Below are 23,055 nucleotides of genomic sequence, written 5' to 3'. Positions count from 1 at the left end.
ATAACTTTTGTCTCTCAGTTCAACAAGTGAATTTGATCATCATTGAGCCGATATATAACCTATAACTAAACGCTGAATTACATCACGACTGGTAAGGCTAGAATTTATAGAACTCTATTAGGAATTAGATATATATTTTATTTCTGATTATTATGTAGTTTCCCAAACCGTTGCTAAGACTTAGACATAGACTCGGACAGAGACGAACAGGACGATTATCAAAGGGACTAAACGTAAGTTACTGTTTATAACTACACATACGACACAAACTATTCAAATATGCAAATCACTAAATCTGTACACCATACTAAAGCATTTATGTATGTAAATCATTGCTATCAAACAGGATAATTATAATCAGCCGTTCAACTACACCAAGCACCCGTGTTTCAGTACGGCGATTATAATCGCGGATTCAACCCATTAAGTACCCGTTGATTCGAAAATCAACACGATTTGAGAAAGGAACCGCAAATAAAACTAAGCCGGAACTTCGGAGGTGGCACATTGATGATTTGGGCGGCTTTTTCTCGGAATGGAAAGACTCCTGTTGCCATGATTTCCACAATAATGAGTTCAGAAAACTACATTGAACTACTCGAGGACGTTTTAATTCCCTTTACCGAAGACGTAATACCCGAAGACTTCATATTTCAGCAGGATAATGCAGCGATCCACATCAGCAAGAAGACTTTGGAATGGTTTTCAGATCGAAACATAAGTTTGCTGGAATGGCCGGCACGTAGTCCGGATTTGAATCCCATCGAAACCCTGTGGGGTATTCCGGCACGACTTGTCTATAAAGATGGAAGGCAGTTTAGAACAATTCGTGACCTAGAAGTAGCCGTGAGAGAAGCCTGGAGATCAATTCCTCCTAAGATGCTCGAAATCTTGGTAAACTCCATGCCAAGCCGAATTTTCGAAACCATCAAGAAAACGGAAAGCAAACTGAGTATTGACGAATGATTGTTGAATAATATTTGTTTTATCAGTTAATTTCAATAAAGATGTATCGATGCGTTTAAATGAATTTCCCTATCACTGAATATATTTTCATTGTTATAATTTGCAGAGACATACCAATTGAAACCTGACTGAGCTTTATCCATCGGTCGTTCACAATAAAGCACTTGAATATGTATATGCGTTTTAACGATTTTCCCCACTGTATAACCCCTTAAATACATAAAACAAAACAGTTCGTAGATTTGGTAAAGCTTCTTATGCTACATAACAATAACAAATTTAGTAGTTAACATATTTGAGATAGTTACCGCATTATTTTTCAAACATTTATTTTTTAGTGAGAGAATATCCTTTATGTCATTAATTTTTATGCCCATTCTTCCCTTATAATTTGACCGCACTAGTTCCATATTACTTTAGCAATTTTACATTGTTTTATTCTGTGGCACACAGTGTCTGTAGCTCCTCGTAGCTCCACATATCGAGCATCTTTGTGAATTTCGGCGAATATTGTCAGCAGAGAGTTTCTCACCTGTTCTTGGAACGCTGTTTAAATCAACGAAATAATCATATAACAGTTTTGTTGAGTTCAAGTTCAATCTAACACTAACATCCTTGTCTATGAAAATCCATTCCCTGGCATTATTTGCCAATCTTTGTGGAATCCTAAATTCGAGTAGACATGTTTCTTGTAAAAAAAAATCTGATAGCATCCAAATTGAATATCAAGTTCTTTATAAAAAGTGCCTTCATTTCTGCTTCTTGGTCGATTAGTTTCAAACCTCTTTTTAGGTAATCAAGATATAATTGGTTTCTTTCCAATCTGAATATAAATCCATTCAAAATGAAATGTCCACAAACCTTCCTTATTTCTGCAACATGTCGAACGGATATAGCTGAAATTTTAACCAGTGACTCCTTTTTGAATGACAATCAAAATATGCGGGTGGATTAGAGAATCAAAGAACATTTTTGAAAAAGTGGACAGACCTAATCTATATATTTTTTTCGAGAAATCTCTGGAGGGATCCCCGAGAAAACCGTGAATATATCACCGGTTGAAGTCATGCTGATTTAGATCGATCCAGGCTGTATAACGAACAATGCCCAAAATACCCGACTGGTGAAAACTGATACTTTTACCCTACCCGATTTTGTCAGCCCAAAATGCAACCAGGTACTGATGAAATCAGACCCTCACTGTATTATTCCTTCATAGAAATAATACAGTGAAAATTCTTTTTATTTATTTATTTTTTGAACAAAAACTACAGATATTCATGGCATGAATCTTTAATGCAACACACATTTCATTGAACTTCTTCTTCTTCTTTCTGGGTCTACGTCCCCACTGGGACTCGACATGCCTCGCTTCAACTTAGTGTTCTTTGAGCATTTCCACAGTTATTAATTCCTTCTTCCTTTGCCTGCCATTGCATGAATTTGTATATTGTGAGGCAAGTACAATGATACACTATGCCCAGGGAGTCGAGAAAATTTTCTTGACCGGAACGGGAATCGAGCTTGCCGTCTCCGGATTGGCGATCCATAACCTTAACCACTAGGCTAACTGGAGACCCATTTCATTGAACTGAAATCGTTTAATACATCATTATTGGTTTCAGTTGTCGATAAAAATTCACATCATGTATAAAATAAAATACAGTGTTCGTATACGTTTTTGGAATACAAAAACATGAAACAATAAATTTAGAAATAAAATTTAGATTTTCAACTCAGCTCAATTGGATGGACATGTTTATAATATCGAGCAATACCTGTAATCATCTAGTTTTCAACTCTTTCGCTGCTCGATTGCATTACCCTTGTCGGCTTCCAACCGGGAGGGAATGAGAGTGAGAGAAAACTCTGAGCGACGAAGGACCACGCGGTCTGCCGCACCACACACATATCCGCCAGCTACGACCACAATCATAACGATATGGCTGGCTGCGACTCCTGTGGCTGATTTTCCTTCAGCGTGCCCGGCATGCTGTCCGAAACGGAACAACGATTCAGATATTCTTTTGACTTCGATCTGAAAAGTTGTTGTCATTAGGAGCTAATCTTTTAACCTTTCTTTCATCGCCAAAACATAATCGCTAATTAGACAAATTTCGCGCCCACGTTCCGACGTTGGGCTTCTTTCGACCGGAGAATCAAAGTAATCGAGTGCAATCGTGAGAGCGAGAATTGTCGAAACTAGTCGGCAATTAGCATACCTAACTGGAGAACAAAGGAACCGTTCTCGTCGAAATTAGGATTTCATCCATTGCGCGCACTGTGATATAAACAATTGTGACGGACTGTGGTGCGGTGATATACGATACGCAAACGGAGAGTCACGTGTGAAGGAGAGACTGATACGCGGCAGTGATTTTTTTTTCCAAAGTCGCTTAGATCTGTTGATTTTAGTTTTAGTTGTTGGATTTCGTTAGTTAGTTTAGGCTCGAATTTATTTGTTTTAAATTTGTTGAGGGGTTTTGTTGCAATTATCCAATTAGTTTTTGTTAGATTGATTTTTATCTTTTCGAAATTCGTCGCTTATTTTTGCACGATTTTTTTTTCACTCGCGCGTATGTCATTGCTTTCGCGTATGTCAGCAGCGATCGATCGCATTAGTTCGCGTTTGCTCGGGATGTGCTTTGAATGTGCCTTGTAAGTTCGCAATCGGGAATGGAACACACGCCGGTTTCTTCGCCCACGACGGTCTCGAGTGGTGTCATAGTACAGAGTTGTGCACAGGTGGTAGATGATGGTGGTAGATTACTGGCAGGGGGTGTTAGCGCTAGTGTAGGTAGTCTTTCCGATAGTAATCTTAGCTCGACGACGGTGACAACGGGTATCGGGGCGGCCGCTGGTGACAAACCAAAGATTACCACTTCGGTGGCTGGTTCCACTACGGCGACACCGGTGAAGGCATCGTCCGGTGCTTTGACAACTAGCTCAGCGGCTACTTCGTGTGTGGCCAGTCCCGTGCTGAGCCCGCCGAGGAAGATCTGGGGACGCAACAACAACGGTACAAGTAAGTAAATGTTGTCAATTATTTTATATATTATCAATACTATATTGTAGAACAGGTATTTCTTTAAATCAGCAACATTTCAGTTCACAGACGCGATAAATATTGCATTTTTGTGTTCTCAATTGTTTTTGAAATACATATGCATTCATAAGCTGATTAGGCATCGTAAAACCATGTTTCTGTATTTTTCACAAGAAGAAAATATATCTGAAATTGTTTAACCGATGATGTAGAAGCTTATCCTAGGATGTGCCGAAAAAAATTGCCAAAAACCTCGAAGTGGTTCGACGCTTGTGAAATAAGTATACATTTATACTGTATAGAAAGAGTATAGTTTCATTCAAACTATTATGCCTATTTACACACGGAACCTGAAAAGGCACAAACGGTTTTTTAGGATATAACTTTTATTCACATGCATCTCATCACTTTGTGTTCCCGAACAAAGCTTTTCGGCACATCGTGGACAATATTTTTGCATCATCGTCTGCACATTTTCTGAAAAAAAATTACAATCTATGAGAAAAAAAAAGTATATTTAATTCTGCAATCCTATAAAAAATTTCAATGAGCAAAAGCAACACAAACGTCTTGAGCTGAGAAAAATATCATCTTGACCCACCCTAATGAATTCCGGCATACACAAATGCACATCTAAAAAATAAACATGATAAGAATTTTACAAAATTCGTCTATTTCTTAGAATTCAAACGCTAAATTATAACAACTGTAGATACGTCGGTTCTTAGCAATAGGGCATGGCTCAAAATTTGTCATTTTTCAGATTTTGATGAAAGAAGATGAAAACTATGGAAACTTTCATCTCACAAAGACCCGTTTCGAAATTTGTTGATAAACTCGAGGTTTACGCACTTTTTCCAAGTTTTTCAATGGTCGCTGAAAATGCCATTTTGGCACTAAAGGAAGTTTACATGAAGTGCTATTCTGCTCGTCCACTGCATTCTTAGTCAATAAACGAAAGATGCGCTTGCATAAACTAGATGTAGTGACGATTTTATTTCACCAAGGAGTAATTAAATTCACCTATACGGTATGCATTTGGCATTATTGAAGTTAGTTTTACATACTAGAAAGTACGATAACTACTGATTTTTGACTGGAACAAAAGGCCACGGTGAATGGATACCCGAAAAATCGATGGTCTCCATTCACCGTGCCCCATGTTGCCCCATATAGCTAGAAAAATTTAAAAATTTAAACACCTATTGTTTAAAAAAATATATAAAATCAATAAAATGCAAGTTATTACTTCAAATGAATGTATACAAAAAAATCACTTATCTATGTTGTTTTGAATATTTTCAAACTGAATAGAATAAAGCTTCTGATACCCGGTGAATGGGTCCCAACTATCACGATAAATGAATGATCTGCCACTAGGGTATGAAAAACGGATCACGCCGAAAAACAAACGCTTTGTCCTAAGCGGTGCATGTTGGTAAAGGCGCTCCGCAACAAGCGCATGTCAGGCGAAGAGAGCAATAAAACAAACATCGCTTGCCGTGCGTGTGCCGATATTTCGTCTTTTTTGGTGAAATTTTCGACCCACATCATCAGATTCATAAGCATTTGGACGAATTAAGACTCTTGCAAACCTCAGAGTCGAGTTTCAGTTGTAAAACAATGCGAAAATCACGATGTGAAAAGTACGAGACAAATATTTCTACCGTTTTTATTGTGAACAAACTCGGGAGCGATTTTGTCATTATCTGCTAACGAAAATACAAAGCGTTGTTGCCGTGCCTTCTTTGTTGTCTTTTTTTCGCTTGCGGTGGCATATTCTGCGTACACTGTTGCCACGGAATCAGGAATAGAAATACACTAGAACTTCAATGGCGCTGTAGTCACTTTTCCCATTTAATTATTCTAATTGACTATTTTTAAATGTCCATCTTATAGAGGACCATTTGTTTTGGTAAACAAATTTGATTTGACACTTCTAGTACCGCTACTGACGCTGTAAGGGCGTTGCAAACTAGATGTTAGTCACACGAACAGTCGCGACATTGGACTTCTGTGGCTATTTATTCTAATGAATCAGGCGACCTTCACACTCTCTACTAAATATACAATATCACAAGATTTTGTGAAAATTTTTATACTTTTGTGATTTTACATTAATTTTAACCTATTATGAAGGCAAATGACAGCGGTACCAACCAAGCCCTTATTCGCTCCAAATCTACTTTAGACACATGGTAAATGGCAACTTGACGGTACTCAGTTAAAGAAAATCAGTTTGAATAACCGGTCGTTGATGCTGCTCTAGTATCATCCGCTCAACTACATTCAAACAAGGAACCCAGGTAACAATGAACAATGAACAGTTAGAGTCATAGCTGAACAATGGTTGGTTAATGGTGTCAATGACTGAATAAGATGGAAGCTGAATATCAAGTTGAATAGTGAGTTTGTCGGGAGTGAGATTCGATCCCAGCTCCTCGGCGAGATAGTCAAGTGTTCTAACCATCACACCAGGTCCGCTCCTCCTACATTTCTTTATCCAGCTTATCTTCAATATTGACTGTGTATCACTAGCGTTCATTCAACCTTTAATGGCAATAACAAACCATCAGTGAAAAATTTGTGAGGATCATTAAAAAACAAAAATGGATCGTAAATATAAAAAAAAAAAAACTATAGAAATGGCCCTTATTACCGTCATTTGAAGAAAGGTGTAAGGAATGTAAAAAAGTGTTGAAGGCCAAATTTTCTAAAATCATAGAAAAATTATTTTGTACTCTCTGCTCACCGAACGCTGGATTTCACAACTGCTGCAGAAGCCACATTATCGACAAGTAATCTGCACGGAATTTGCAAATGATACAGTATCGCTTGACTAAATATTTCTATTTGAGTAATCGTAAGGCATCAACGATATCCCTGGTGTTAAACAACTAACAGGGGAAAAATGCAGGTTCCAAATCCTTGGGCAGTGAAGATAATGGTATAAGTCCGTGATGCACAACCTGATGAGCCGACGGCAGAGAAAATCGTTTGTTTGCCCTAATACTCGGCTCTAAATCAAACTTCTACAATGAACCAACAAGAGAAGCATTACGGAAATTGGCAATTGAACGTAATATTAGGCACCAAGCATTAAAAGATCTCTTACGGGTTATAAACACCAATACCGAGATGACGATAGAGATGAAGGATTTCCACGTTTTACCGTTTCGACGACGTCGAAGCTGCCAGCATTCCCTAGAAACAGATAAAAAATACATGTTCTCCACGCCTTTGTAATATTTTGTGGATATTTACCTACAATTTCATTAATTTTGCGTGACTTCACCAAGGCCAATCTGGAGACGGCAGGTTCGATTCCCGTTCCGGTCGGGAAAATTTTCTCGACTCCCTGGGCATAATGTATCATTGTGCTTGCCTCACAATATACAAATTCATGCAATGGCAAGCAAAGAAAGCCCTTCGATTAATAACTGTGGAAGTGTTCAAAGAACACTAAGTTGAAGTGAGGTAGGCCAAGTTCCAGTAAGAACGTAGAGCCATAAAGAAGAAGAATTCATTTGTATACAATGCCAGAAAATAAAAACTAGAATAAAGATTGATTACACCAGTTTACAAAATAAAACGAAAGTCGTGAACTTCTGTCAACAACCAAAATTTTTTAATCAAAGTGCTGATTTCGAAACCGTGCTTCAAAAATTTTTAAGTAGAATAGTTTTTGAGTTTAGGATATTGTATTTTACAATTTTTAAAAATACGAAATTGACTAAAATTCAAATATCTTCCGTTTTGTTCAACCAATTTTGAATATTTTTTCCGTAAAATGAAAGCTGAATATACAGGTCGGACTCGATTATCCGGAGTCGGGTTCTGGTGCTTCCCAAAATAATATCTCGCAAACGGAATGCTGTGAGAAGCTGAAATTTTGACTCATCACTAATCAAAGTTGGTTTGACAAACTGTCAAAATTTCAACTTTATAGAGCGTTCCGTTCCCCTGATACATGATTGAGAAGCATAGGAACCCGACTCCGGATAATCGAGTCCGACCTGTAATACCTTTCGATCACCTGAATGCAAGTTTTGCGTCAGATTGATGAAATTCAAGATATTGGCAAGTTTAACGGACAATATTCTTAAATTTTAGCAAAATTTCCAAAAAGCGTGAAGAAATGTATTTTTTTTTAATAAGAAAAAAACAATTTAAAATTTTTTTCTCAACGTTAGTTTGACATATCATATGTAAGCGAGTTACAGTAAAAAATTCAGCTCAATCGGAGCATTGATTACGGAGAATAAGATGTATGAAGTGAGCGACTTTGCTTAAAAATAGAACAAAAATTGTTTTCAAATCATCAACCTTGTATGGAAATTCGAAAAATTTTCTGCTCTACTGTAATTTTTTTCCTTCGCGTTTTCGAACTTAGGGCATGATTCTACACCAAAAATGATCATCAGCTTACCGAGTTCAAAAATGCTGTAAACTAGTGTTATGAAAGGGTAAAGTTTAGTTTAAATCACTTTTATTTTCTTGTTTAAAAAATGAAAATCTGCTTGAAAAGCTAACAAAATCTAGAGAATACTAAACAGCAGAAGACAAAGTTCAATCTTCACTGTATTATTTAAAATAATAAATTATTTCAAACCTTTGCATCGAAATTTACAAAAAAAAAAATATTGCATTAAAATTAAGTACTCCGCATAATCGAGTCTAAAATTCCGGATAATAGATTACTCCCTTAAAGAAAATCAGCTTGATCAACCGGCCGTTGATGCTGTTGTAGTATCATTTGATCAACTACACTCAAACATGAAAACAATGAGAAAGCTGCTTGTAACTAACTTGTAACTGCATCTTCAATGTGTGAGTAATGATAATCTTCTATTTTCAGGCGATAATGGTGTCTTCTAAATCTTTTTCTTCTTCCTGGCTTCTACGAATTTATACTGCCTCTTTATTTCAACTTAATGTTCTTTAAATTCTTCCACAGTTAGATTGAAGGGCTTCTTGTAACTGCCATTGCATGAATTTGTATATTGTGAGTCAAACATAACGATATAAACTATACCCAGGAAGGCGAGATAATTTACAGAGCGGAGGGGGAATCGAACCAGTCGTCTCTGAGTGGTAGATCCAAAGCATTATGCACTAGGTTAACTGGACCCTAAGCCATAATATTCCACAGAAAACTACTTTCAATAATTTTGAAACATCTTCTACGGCCGATATTTTTTTTACATATTGCTTTTAATAACATACTTAAATTTTTGAAATCGTTTCTGTAATTACAATTCAGTCGCGAAAGAGTCTATTTGCGTGCTCACTACTAACAAACAAAACAATCAGCGTCACCCAATTAGAAGAGTCTACCAAAAATGTAACACAATTATAACATACCTTGATAGTTATAACTCATTATATTCTAATTCTGATTGAAATCTGTGGAAGCCATAAGGTATTATAACACAATTATATCACATATAGAAGAACCTGTTGTTAAATACCTCGTAGTTATATTGATGAACTAAATGTATTCACGGCAACTTTGTTTTCCTCGTCACGGATTGTTTACCAAAAACCTGTTGAACTCAAAATTGGCCAAAAATATTTACATGCCACACTGAATTGACCAATTTTCAGACTATTTGGACGACAAAACCCTCTCATGAAAAGATCAAACTTGCCAAAAATACCGAAACTCATCCAATTCTAGTTTGTGTTGTTTGGCAATAATAAAAATTATCAATGATATAAAAATTATCAATAAATATAACTTATTATGTTATAAACTTGATGCAGGATGATGTTAAAATAACTGAAATTGGTTAAAAAAATCCTCTGGTTTAATTTAAAAAAATAACTTATTGTGTTATAAGGTACACCGGGGCAAGTTGAAACGGGTGGGGCAAGATGATACATCTGATTAACATGATGTAATCCAATGATGGGAAACAGCTTGAATACTACAACACATCGTTTTTGATTCAAACAATCTTTTGACGAAAGAAAAATTTTAAAATTATATTGAAATCTATTTCAAAACTTCGCGTTTCATCTTGCCCCACCCGTTTCAACTTGCCCCGGTGTACCTTAACCAGATCAGAGTTATAACAAACTGTGATATAAATCTTGGCATCAAAATGACTAGTTTCATAGTTTGATACAACTTCGTAACAATAGCTTCTGAATGCCAAAGAATCAAAACTTAAGTACATATATTACAATCATCATATATATAATAGCCCTGTTTGTCTGTCCGGTGACTAGCTAACCAGACGCAGCATGCGGGGAAATTCTCACAAAAAATTAAATATTTGAAATTTCAATTCCTTTTTACTATCAGATGCTGAAAACAAATCCAGTGACAACCATAAATAACCAGACACAGCATTTGATGAAAAAATCACAGACAACAGACGTTGAAAATTTTGATTTTTTATTAAATATGTGACACTTTAAATCTCTTTTACTATCAGATGCAGTAAACAAAATCAGTGAGGCGCTGTCCATAAACTACGTAGACTTTTTTTCGGCCATCTCAGACCCCCCCCCCCCCTCCCCCTCGTAGACTTTTGTTCATACAAAATTTTAGAAATTTGTATGGAGCGTAGACTTTGGCCAGACCCCCCCGTCCCCCCTTAAGAGTCTACGTAGTTTATGGACAGGCCCTGACAACCTTAGACAACCAGACACAACATTTGATGAAAAAATCACAGACAACAGACGTTGAAAATTATGATTTTTTCAAATATGTGACACTTTAACTCTCTTTTACTATTAGATGCAGTAAATAAAATCAGTGACAACCTTAGACAACCAGACACAACATTTGATGAAAAAAAAATCACAGATAACAGTAGTTGATTTTTTTTTTGATTTTTTTTTTTTAATATTTTACATTCCAATTCTTTTTTACTATCAGAAGCAGAAAACAAATTCAGTGACAACCATAGACAACCAGACACAGCATTTGATGAAAAAAATCACAGACAACAGACGTTGAAAATTTTGTTTTTTTATATATTTGACACTTCAACTCCTTTTTACTATCAGATGCAGAAAACAAATCCAGTGACAACCATAGACAACCAGACACAGCATTTGATGAAAAAATCACAGACAACAGGCGTCTAATTTTTGATTTTTATAAATATTTGACACTTAAATTCTTTTTTACTATGTGCAGAAAACAAATCCAGTGACAACCTTAGACAACCAGACACAGCAGAATGCAGAAAAGAATCTGTCACTCTAAGACAATCGAATGCAGCAGTTGCTACAAATAACACAGATAGCTCTGTTTGTCTGTCCGGTAACTTCACCGAAGTTTTTCAGATGTAAATATAAGCTGCATTGAACTCACGAATAAAAACTCTATTCAAAACGTGGAAAAATGTAATGCTTTTCTTAATTAAAATCTACAAGCGTGAATAACACATGGACCGTTTATATTGAAAAAAATTACTTGACACGGGCGCTACTGCGTCCACAAATAAACTAGTAAGTTATAAACAGATATTGTAACATAATGTGACATAATTGTGTTATAATATTTTACGCCCACCAGATATTTCAAACACGAGAATTACGCAATAAGTTATAAATATCAAGGTTAGTTAGAATTATGATACCTTTTTGTTAAAAATTTCTAGTCGAATATATATACTAGAAGAAAAGATTTTTTTTTTTTATTTTTTTTTTTTGAGATTTTACCCCTGAGAAGGAAAGATTCATATCAAATTTTGTTATAATTTTGATATGTTTATAAAAGAATAAGTTATTTGCTTGATTTCATCTGTCGTCATTCTGCAAAGTCACGTAAGCGTCATTCAAAATATCTGTATTTTTTGGTATATTATAATATCTGATGTAAAAATAACACTGTGGTATTCCTGCTGTATTAGAATTCAAGATCTAGTCGTAATCTATCATCTATGGAAAGAAACTTAGAGGATGAGCAAGATTTTTATGCATAACCAAAAAATGGGCCAAAACTATCAATGTCGCTTACGTCACTTTGCAGAATTACGGCAGATCAGTATTAGTTTTGTTACAATTTTAGTTATTTTAACATCATCCTGCTTGTAATGCATAACAAAATAAGTTATAGGAAATTATTATAACATCATAACACAATATGACACAAATCTATATATATATAAAAATGCAGTGGAATACGTGGGACCACGCATAACTTGCGAACGGAAGGTTCGATTTTGGTCGTCTTAGTTTTGTTCTGTTAGTTTTCACCCAAGGAAGGTTTATGAGGCCTAAAACATAGACAAATTGAGAGTTTTCGAAAATCGATTTTCTATACCCTTTTCACCGGGGACTTGGGCTTGGCTAGAAACTTGAAACGTCAAAAAACGCAGTAGGCAAGACAAAGTTTGCCGGGTACAGCTATTTTGATATAATTTTCTTTCGGGCAGTCATTTGTGTTGTATATACCAGTGTCGAAAAAAATCAGCACAGAGATGTTCAATTTGTGCGAAAACGAACACAAATAAACAAACACAGTTACCCATAGACACGAGGCTGAGAATGAACATAACAATGAAGAGACGAGACAATGAAAGCGGCGTCTTGTGGTGTCATGCACAGCAGTTGAAGTTCAGTTCAGCTGAACTTCAGCTCGACGAATTCGAATATGAATATTTCAATTTGGAATTGATTTATTATAGTTTTAGGCATGCAAATACCGATATGTTACCTTAATTCAATGCATTATAGTTACTTTTGGTGAGTGATGCAAAACAACTGCATTTTTTGCTTCTGCATCGTGCTTAATTAAAACGAATCAGTTGAAATTGAAAATACTGATTTTGAGTATCAGTAGGTGGTTGAAGTTCAGCAGACAGCGGTCAATAGAATTTCGAAAGCACACATTTCTGAGAATTCCGCTCGGGTTGTCAAGACGACTATCAAAACAAAAACAAATCAACGACGCTGGAGCCGCTGGGCGTCGGTGCAGATGACCGTAATTTGACAATTGCCGTCACTGGTATATACAATAAGATGATGAAAATATGAGCACCCTGTCGAATAGTAGCAACGATCTCCTTATGCGATGGTCGAATTAGCTTCATTCGTAATCCATCTCGATCAAGCTCTGAACTATCCATTAAAGTGCGCAGTTTTTATTCCTCAGCTGGCTAACTTCCATTTGTGTGACATGAAATATCAAGGAGAAAGCTTCATACCCCACTTTTTTGCCGATGTACATCAGAAGACTCCTCTTTTCCCATCACCCCGATCCGACAGGAACGGGTTGTTTGTTCGCTGCTTCTCCAGCATCAGCATCACACCGCGCCACATATCCACATATTAGAATTCGCGCTGCTGCAGCTCAGTTCCTACATACGAACAGCGCGCTACTGGACGGCGACGGCGATTACTCCTTCACCATTCCTTCCGCACATCCTGAATCCCGTTTGCAAACACACCCGGACCGGCAGCTTAAATTGAACTCCCTGAAATGTGTTGTTTTTATTGTGATCCACAGACGGTTAGGAGCCACACGATACAAATATTCCTTCCCATCGTTTTTTTTGCGCCCTTGCTCACTGCACCCGAGGTAAGAAGCATAGCTACATAGCTCGGTTGGCGATAGTGGCCCTCTTCGCGACCGCTGAAGACCATCCTGCCAACCCCAGAAGCACCGCCGCAGCACCACAACCGCCCGACCCGCCGCCCCAGTCACAAAACCTTCACTCTGGATGTGCTTCAACCTTGTGCACTTTTTTTTCCTCCGATTTTCCTCGTTTTCCTCGCTGACTGTTCTCCCTGCTGAATCGTATTTTATGCTACGATATTTTATAGATTATACTGGCTGGCTAGCTGGCAGCAGGATAAAGCTCCAATATGTCGGTCGAAACTGAAGAAAACAGCAAGACCACCACCGAGCTGGGAAGAAAATTTTCTCGTTTCCCGCGTTTTTTTTTGTGCTGGTCGTCGTTTGCTCCTGGTTGATGTGTTCTACCGTGTTTGCTTCTGTGACGCGGCGAAGAACCAGTCAGTACTGTAGAAGCAAAAAAAATGACTGCCCTGAATTCGAGCTGCATAGCACTCATAGGAGTACATTCGGTTGCTCCTGGAACTGGGGTTGCTCCAATGAGGAAATTGCAAGAGAAATGAGATATTTAAAGAAAAATATAACTTTTAAGAAACGTGATTAAATTATTTTCGTGAATCCAATAAGTAACGTTGCAATTAGTAGTACGTTGTCAAAAGCACCCTCGATATCCAAGAAAACTCCCAAACAAGATTGCTTTTGACTTGAATCCTTTCTCCATATTGTAAACAACTTAATGTAAAAGGTCATAGTGGACCAAGTAGTGGATCTTCCAGATTGGTAACCATTTTGGTTTACATGAAGAGACATGTTAGCCATAAGAACATCAGAGATGTAATGCTCGATAGTTGGTTCTAATAATTTCAGAAATGAAAAGCAACGGTCATCCGGCAAGGGAAGGAATGTTAGTTCGACAACCGTTGTTACTATAGGAACCGTGGAATCCACAGCATCCCCACAGTTGTCTCGGGAAAGAGTACTTGTTAGTAGGGTAGAGTAAAGTGTGGATCTTGAAGCCACTTTTGGTAGGTGATATGATCCACTAGTTATATAAAAACATACGAATCGGTCTTCGTCCCGATTATGATTTATATGGTCGCGATAGTGAGGGTAATGCATATACGTCAACGATCGTTCAATATTAAACGCGTCACCGCATTGATCGTTTACTTAACCGTGAAAACCGATTATCCCACGAAAGTTATCACACGCTTCTGATTCCGCATTCAATATTCACGTCCCCATCTCGCTACTGAGAAAATCAACCAACTCACGAAAATAGTCACGCGTTTCTCCCAGTAATGAACTTAGAGTATACGGAGAATAAACTTTCAAGCTTAGATAGCTATTTTCGAATTATGTACTTTACTAAGAGTAGTCCCATGTGTTACCTGTGATCGACAGCCGTTGAGGTACATTAGCCAAATATTTTTAATTTGCTCAATGATTGTTGTGAACTGCAATTACCTTCTTCCGACATTTTTATCGCTTCAATATTAGGCCAGCACTTGACAGCATTTGCAAATATTACCAGACTCCAGTAGTCCTCATGAAAACGCATTGGCGGAATTACCCCAACTTCTTCTAAGATGTGAAGAAAAAAATCGTAATGATACGAGATGAACCAGCCGAGGGCTGCAAATCTCGATAATAAAGAAAAATAAGAATAATTTGAATGATCTAATCCAGTTCCTTGTCGTCGGATGACCGCAACCACTCCTTGACCCCTTCAATTTTCTGCAATACTGTTGGCTACCAAGTATCCATCCTTTTTAATCACTTCACGAGGAAGGACAATGTGCACCTGCCCCAAACACGTGTCACTTTTCTTTTTTTTTTTCGCCGAACGATGCCACCCGAACGAGATCCTCATCGCAACTGCCCTAAACACGCATTATTTTTCACTTTTTCCTTCGAACAAAGCAACGCGATCAAGATCCTCATCCCAACTGCCCAAACAAACGTCGCTTTACGTTTTTTCCGCCGAACAATGCCACCCGATCGAGATCCGCATCGCAACTTGGTTCTAAGCATTTCAGAAATGAAGAGGTCAAACTGATGGATCTGACAAACTTTACTTTTTCATACGACGCACAACCTACTTTTGCCATACCTTCCTTGATACTTGATGGGCTACAACTCCTAGCGGCGAATCTGCGCCGAGTGAAGCATTCGACTCCACTGGTCTCGGTCCTGGGTCAATCGTAAGACCAATCCTCGGAGTCTCCCTCTTAAAAGGTAACGCCTCTTCCACGGCCCGACGATTGATCCCGATGATGTCAATATCGTTCATGAAGCCTAGGAGCATAGGCCATAGGCGACCACGTAACAATGGTTCCTCTCCTTTGCACACCAGTTTTCCTTATCGCTCCTTCCAGTACTAAGTTGAACAGTAAGTTCGAAAGATCATCACTCTGCTTCAGTCCCTCTGAGGTTATAAATGATGACGAAATTCATTCGCGGAGTGTACGGATTACTTGATTTCGACCCGTCAAGTGTCGCACGAATCAGTCTAATCAGCTTCACCGGAAAACCATGTTCGATCATAATCTGCCATAACTTGTTTCTCTTCACTGAATTGTACGCCTCCTTGAAATCAATAATCAGATAAGCGCTGGAGGTTCCACAGCCTAACGACTTCGATTTGAATTCGGTCTGTCGTTTTTTCAATCCAACCGTACAATACCTCTAAATGCCCTCTCCATATGACAGAAAGTTTTCATCACGTTCGTTACACACAACAGGAGAAGGTGTCGTTTTATCCGCATGCCATTGACAGTTTCGTAAAACCCTCGCATATCATTCTGTTCCATACTCTCTTGCTCCTGAGCAATCAAATTTTTTTCATACTCTTTTTTATTTTGCCATGGAATAGTTTTTCGGCTACTCTTGCTTCCCTATATCTTCTCGTCCGTTAAATACCGTCTGGTACTCTTGGGCTGCAAAACGGTGAGTCGATAAGGAGAGCGTCCAATATAGCTCTGGTCTTCACAAGTTCCTACCTCATGCTTCCACGGGTCAAGCGATGACAAAGACCGCCAGCTAAGAGTTGTGTGCTTAGCTGGTAGTGCAGCCTGGGCACTGTTGTCCTTTTGACTTCAGCAAGATTGAGGAGGTCCAGCCCGAGCGTCTGTTCATCAAGGAGGTGCGGCTCAAACAGCGTCTGTTCTGGCATCCAGCGGCTGAGTAAGAAACGCTGCACCACGCCCAGCTAGATCCAAGGTGGTAGCTCCATCAGCGTGGTCGTCCCAGTGTTGGTTGGGACGTTAACCCTCTAATACCCAATCCCGCCTTTAGACGGGGTATAATTTGAGCATTTTTGTAATTTTTGTTTCGTGGAAAATCAAACTTTTTATATATTTGACTGGTATTTAGGGCTGTTCCGTATATCTCAAAATAGTTTTTGGTGTATTTTGAAGCGTATTTACATATTTTAAAAATCATTGAAAAATTGATGTTTTAGTCACCTTTTAGAAGTCTTTGTTTATTTTGTATTAAATCGCTACAATTGACATATTTTAATTTTTTCCCAAATCATTCTATCCTTGTTTAATAGTTTAAGGGAATCGAATACACTCTAAAATTATTTTCCTTAAAATTACACGGAAAATAAAACTTTATGTGAAAAAATTTTAAAATAATAATATTTCAAATCTCAAAATATTTTCATCTCAAAAAATCCGTTGCCCAAATGGGCTTCCAGGAAAAATATAAAAGTGTGGGGAAGTTCAAAAATAAAAATTAGAAAAATCAAAAACTGAAATTGACGAAATCGAGAATTAAAAAGAATCATCTTCCAAAACATGTTTAAATTGATTTTAGATGACGAAAAATGATATTTAGATCAAAATCAAAAATTTGGGTATTAGAGGGTTAAACAGAACTGGCACGATGGCCCTCCGACGAGACAGGAATGTTGGCGCAGGCCCAATAAGCTACCCGTAAAAATCTCCATTGCGAATAACATAGGAGAAAATACGACTCGATACAATCGGCAAAGACCCACGCGACGAAATAAGGACTACGATTGGAAACTTGGAACATGGAATTGCAAGCCACTAGGTTGCGCAGGATGTGACAGGATAATCTACGACGAACTACATACCCGCAACTTCGACATCGTGGCGTTGCAGGAACTTTGTTGGACTGGACAGAAAGTGTGGAAAAGCGAGCATTGAGCGGCTACCTTGCTGTGGCACCACCAATGAACTGGGAACACGATTTATAGTGTTGGGCAAGATGCGACAACGTGTGATCAGGTGGCAGCCGATCAACGCAAGGATGTGCATGTTGAGAGTTAAGGGCCGTTTCTTCAACTACAGCAGCATCAACGTCCACTGCCCACACGAAGGGAGACCCGATGACGAGAAAGAAGCGTTCTACGCGCAGTTAGAGCAAACATACGATGGTTGCTCGCCGCGTGACGTGAAAATCGTTGTCGGCGACATGAACGCGCAGGTAGGAAGGGAGGAAATGTACAGACCGGTAATCGAGCGAAACAGCCTGCACGACGTATCGAATGATAACGGCCAGCGATGCGTAAACTTTGCAGCCTCCCGTGGTATGGTAGTCCGAAGCACCTTCTTCCCCCGCTAAGATATCCACAAAGCCACCCGACTATCAAACAGAAAAGCAAATCGACCACGTTCTAATCGCCGGTAAATTCTTCTCGGATATAACCAATGTCCCCACATACCGCAGTGCGAATATAAATTCGGATCACTACTTAGTCGCTGTATGCATGCGCTCAAAACTTTCGACAGTTATCACCACACGTCGAAGTCGAACGCCGCGGTTCAACATCGAGCAGGTGCGTAACGTAGAAGTGGCTCAAGACTACGCGCAGCAGTTAGCAGTGGCCCTATCAACGGAAGAGCAGCTACACGCAGCTACGCCGAGATAATCACGAGAATACTCTCACGAGCGAGCGTGAGGTGGTCGAGAGGTGGCGGCAGCATTACGATGAGCACCTCAATGACGACGTTGCAAGCACCGAAGGTGGCGCGGTAACAGATCTAGGAGTACGTGCGCAGGACGAAAGATTTCCTACCCCTAACCTCCAAGAGATTGAAGAGGTTGAAAACAACAAAGCCGCTGGAGCAGATCAACTACCAAGAGAGCTTCTAAAATACGGTGGAGAAGCACTGGTGAGAGTACTACACCGGGTCATTACCAAGATCTGGGAGGAGGAAGTATTACCGGAGGAGCAATATCAGGCTGGATTTATGGGTGAACGCGCTACAACGGACCAGATGTTCGCCATCCGCCAGGTGTTGCAGAAATGCCCTGAATACAACGTGCCCACACATCACTTATTCATCGAATTCAAATCGGCGTATGATACAATCGATCCAGAACAGCTATGGCAGATTATGCACGAATACGGATTCCCGGATAAACTAATACGATTGATCAAGAGACAGTGGATCGAGTTATGTGCGTAGTTGGAGTATCAGGGACACTCTCGAGTCTCTTCGAATCTCGCAGAGGGTTACGGCAAGGCGATGGTCTTTCGTGCTTGTTGTTCAACATTGCGTTAGAAGGTGTAATAAGGAGAGCGGGGATAAACACGAGTGGGACGATTTTCACGAAGTTCGTTCAGCTGCTTGGTTTCGCTTGATGTCGGATAGCAACCCGACTAAAATGGTTATCGAGCGTTATCCGACCGGTACAAGAAGATGTGGTGCGCAGCGAGCTAGGTGGGTCGACCAAGTGGAGGACGATCTGCGGACCCTACGCACGTGCTGCATGTTACAACCGAAAGTGAATGAGTGTACAGATTCTCTTCCTTCCTTCGTTGACTGAAACTGCAACTAAATTAAGTTTTATCGTGGTGTAATCTTCTACAAATTTGTACCTTAGAGTATCAACTATCATCTCTTATCTTGTACCGACTTTTCGAACCCTCTAAGCAGAATAACCTCTTCGAATGAGTGTAATCAGTTTCGTACCTTTTAAATTCGCCCTAATTGCTTATCCGTTGACAGATACGCGTATTTCGACTACAACTTGTAATCTTCCTCAGTGTCAGTTATCCACTCGCCATCTCTTACATTCTGAGCCAAATTTAGCGTGACAAACAGGCGTGCTGAACGAAGGACTTGGGGCTTTCCAATTCCCCATATAGTTGGCCTGAAAACCCCATACAAATTCAACTAATTTTCGCCTGCTCAGTTTTTAACCAATTGAGTTGAATCTTTCACAGGTTTATTCTTCTCAGCCATAGTCACAATTCTAAGGGGTGCTCCGTGGATTTTGACTACTTTTTTTCTCGCCATACAAATGTGGGCCGGTCCATGGGCCGGTTTACTCCAAGGTCTACTCCTCATAGACAATGCCGACTTACAATTGTTCCAGTCGCTATATTTCCTACTGAGGTGACCGTCGGTACTATACGTTGCTAATAACGAATGATTTTGGGTGCGAGTGTAGAATTAGCATTTAAGTTAAAATACACGGTAATAAAAATTTAAAAAAAAATGATTTTGGGTGCACTTTGCACTTACTTAAGTACTAGGTAATTATCAGAAGACTAATGAAGCAAATCTGCCTTGAATTCTTTGACTGAAAGGTCTCCCTCCCAGTTTGCATCAAGTTCCCAACACTAGTACAATTCTACCTTGTTTTTGCCTTTCCCACCAAGTGTACTGGAAAGGCTATATGTTCACCCCAAAAATGATTTTTTGATGGAAGGCCGGAGGGTCGTACGTGTGTGTAGTCAAATAAAACTTACATCACCTTTTCTCAGTAAACCTCAACCGACTTTAATGACCGATGGTTCATTCGACGCGAAATCTGTTCCCATTGTTTCCTATTGGAAATTTTTCGGATCGGTCCAGCCATTCCGGAGTTATGGCCATTTAGGTGATCCTGACCGGTACTCCAGGAAGGGGTCATATATGAAAATGCTACAAACCCATGCATGCGACATTTTCGGTAACCTAATAAACGATAAGCAGGAAAATACTCTTAGACCATATCTGAACCGATAGTGTTCCGGAACCGGTTCCGGGTGTCCCGCCGGAAGTGGCTAAATATAAAAGTGTACCAAACCTATGCATGCGACACATCAAATAGCGGCTTTTCCGATAGCCTGATGAATGGCAAGCAGAAAATTAGTCTCAGACCATATCTGAACCGTTCCAGAACCGGTTCCGAGTGTCCCGCCGGAAGTAGCCAATTATAAAAGTGAACGGAACCCAGGCTTTTTTGATAACGTGATGAACGGTAAGCAGGAAAATAGTGTTCCGGAACTGGTTCCGGGTGTCCCACCGGAAGTGACCAAATATAAAAGTGAACCAAAACCATGTATGCAACACATCAAATAGCGGCTTTTCGAGAACCTGATGAACGGTTAACGAGAAAATAGGCTCAGACCACATTAGAAACTACCGATAGTGTTCCTGAATCGATTCCGGGTGTCCCGCCGGAAGAGGCCAAATGTAAAGACAACCAAATCCATTCAAGCGACACATCAAATAGCTTTTAGGTGGCCTGATGAGCGATTAACAAGAAAAAAAAGCTCAGAGCATATTTGGGATAACCACTGTGTGCAGATGGTCAAGCAGTCAACTGAGATGTCTTATATGCTTCAGCTCTGGCTATAAGTTTCCCAATTCGATGATGGCTTTGATAAAATTCTTGCATTTCTAGTCCGGTGTACGTCGACGGAAAGATCATGAATACAGATTCGACGAGAAAGGCACTATCACCACTAGGTGGATTAATCAGGGTTTTTAATTTATAAGATAAGCTGATATTTTCTTGACAAATTTCTAGAATTATAACCATTTCCAGTGGAACTCCCAACTATCCGCTTGAGATAGAACCACCCGACGTCGACTCCCACTAGCTCCGCACATGAGGAGGCGATGAGTTTTTTTTTATTATTCGCAGCTAGCGAATTTCCCTCTACGACGCCGAGACTGCACCGCTGCTGTTTTTCTCCCACATATATTTTTCGCTTTTCCTTTTCTTCTGATTGCCGGACTGGGGAGGTAAGTAGGTGGTAGGGTATTGGTTCCCTTATTAAGCATGTGGCTCCCATTTTCATCCTACGAAAAACAAGGGATTGGAACGCTGTTTGTTTTGTTTCTTATTTTTGTATTTTTTGTTAGAAGTGAGCACCCATGAAAACACAAAGAACGGAATCAATCGGTGCCGTAATCGCTTGTTTTCGAATAGGATGAATATGGGAGCGTGAGATTACTGATGGCACACATACCCTATATGCTGTTGCCGCCGTCGAGGTTGCCCACCACACTCTTTCTCTCTATGTCGTCGCTGTCTCCCCGTGTGTAGTGACGTTTTTTCTGCCGCTTTTCCTTTAACATTGGCACTTTTCTTTATGGTGGCGTGGCAGAAGCAGCTCGGTTGTGCTTGGGAGATTTTTTTTCCTCGCGTATTCGTGTTCTATTTTTTGCGCGCTTAGTGTGCACGATGGTAGTCGCCGTCGTCGAAGATTGCTGTATATCTTTCTTTCATATCAAGCGAGAGAGCTTTGCCAGAAGAAGACCATTTGCCGGGAACATATGAGCTGACGGCTGCTGCTGGCCAGCCAGCAGCGAGCTGGAATAGGGGTGGGTTAGTCCTCGGACCAGCATCGCCAAGAAATTGCATTGATATTGCAGCTTTCTAGGGTGCAGTTTTTTGGATTTTCCTTGTTGGTTTTATTTCCACTATGTACGTTTCCTTAAAAATATTGTTTCTGTTTGCTTTTTCTTTTTTGTGCGAGTGGATCCACTGACGTTGCCCAGTTTGCTAAGGTACTTTTTTCATTTTACCCGCCATCCGAGAGCGGATATGTAGATAAAGAACCAATATGAGGAAAATAATATATTTTCTCTTTGCTCTAATGCTTCTAGTTTTTTGTGCCCGGTGTTCGCGCTTCTTTTGCAGTTTAGTACGGTAAAGAATTCCGCATTGCTTTATGTGAGCATTTTAGAGACAAATCTTTATCGGTTGGAGTTTTCCGCCGTTGCAAGATGTTTAGTTTAATCATCTCAATTTTGGAAACGGGCAGTGATAAATGATGTTGATCCCTGCCTGAAGCTAGTGTAGTGGATTAACAGTTTCTTTTTGTAGGGTTTCAAAATATTATGGCGGTAATGGACGACTTGTTGGGTTATATGCAATCTTGTACTACCCAACGAAACCTTTAGAGCAGCGTTTATCAAATTATGGGACGGAAAAACTGATGCGTTACCAACTAAAATCTGGTTGTTGCGACTGTATTTTAGTGAAACTGACAACTGTATTGTCCAATAGGAAGCTTCAATATGTGTTTCATTGATCCCGAGGAAACTCGCGCCAACACTGGTAGATCACGAAGATACGTTAATTAATTAGATTTTCTTCATCCAATGACTTCCTCGAAGTCCGGTCCAATGGCAATCCTCTAAGTGCGGTTCAGTTCAGATGAAATTTGAACTCACGACCATAGTATTTTTTCCTCCCCTGTTGGGGAAATTAAGCCACTGCGTCCAATAGGCTGAACTTTTGTGAC

General features: G+C 39.4%; 1 protein-coding gene across 3 annotated transcripts in view; it reads left to right on the top strand.

Moving 5' to 3' along the window:
* The first annotated feature begins 2,728 nt into the window (after positions 1-2,728).
* LOC109429145 (NGFI-A-binding protein homolog) overlaps positions 2,729-23,055 on the top strand; it is a 103,479-nt gene continuing 83,152 nt past the window's right edge. For 2 of the 3 annotated variants that reach the window (XR_009998804.1, XM_019704995.3), the window contains exon 1: positions 2,733-3,991. Coding sequence is in view for 2 of the 3 variants with exons in the window: in XM_019704995.3 (XP_019560540.3) it covers positions 3,616-3,991 (376 nt within the window). In the remaining variant the exon portion in view is untranslated. Of the gene's footprint in view, positions 3,992-23,055 lie in introns of all 3 variants that reach the window. The other variant, XM_062856963.1, reaches the window with a different exon arrangement.

This window comes from Aedes albopictus, chromosome 3 (genome assembly GCF_035046485.1).
Source record: "Aedes albopictus strain Foshan chromosome 3, AalbF5, whole genome shotgun sequence".
In the NCBI taxonomy this organism is placed as follows: Eukaryota; Metazoa; Arthropoda; class Insecta; order Diptera; family Culicidae; genus Aedes; species Aedes albopictus.
The sequence above is the reverse complement of the archived record's forward strand: the minus strand, read 5'-3'. Positions and strand labels throughout refer to the sequence as shown.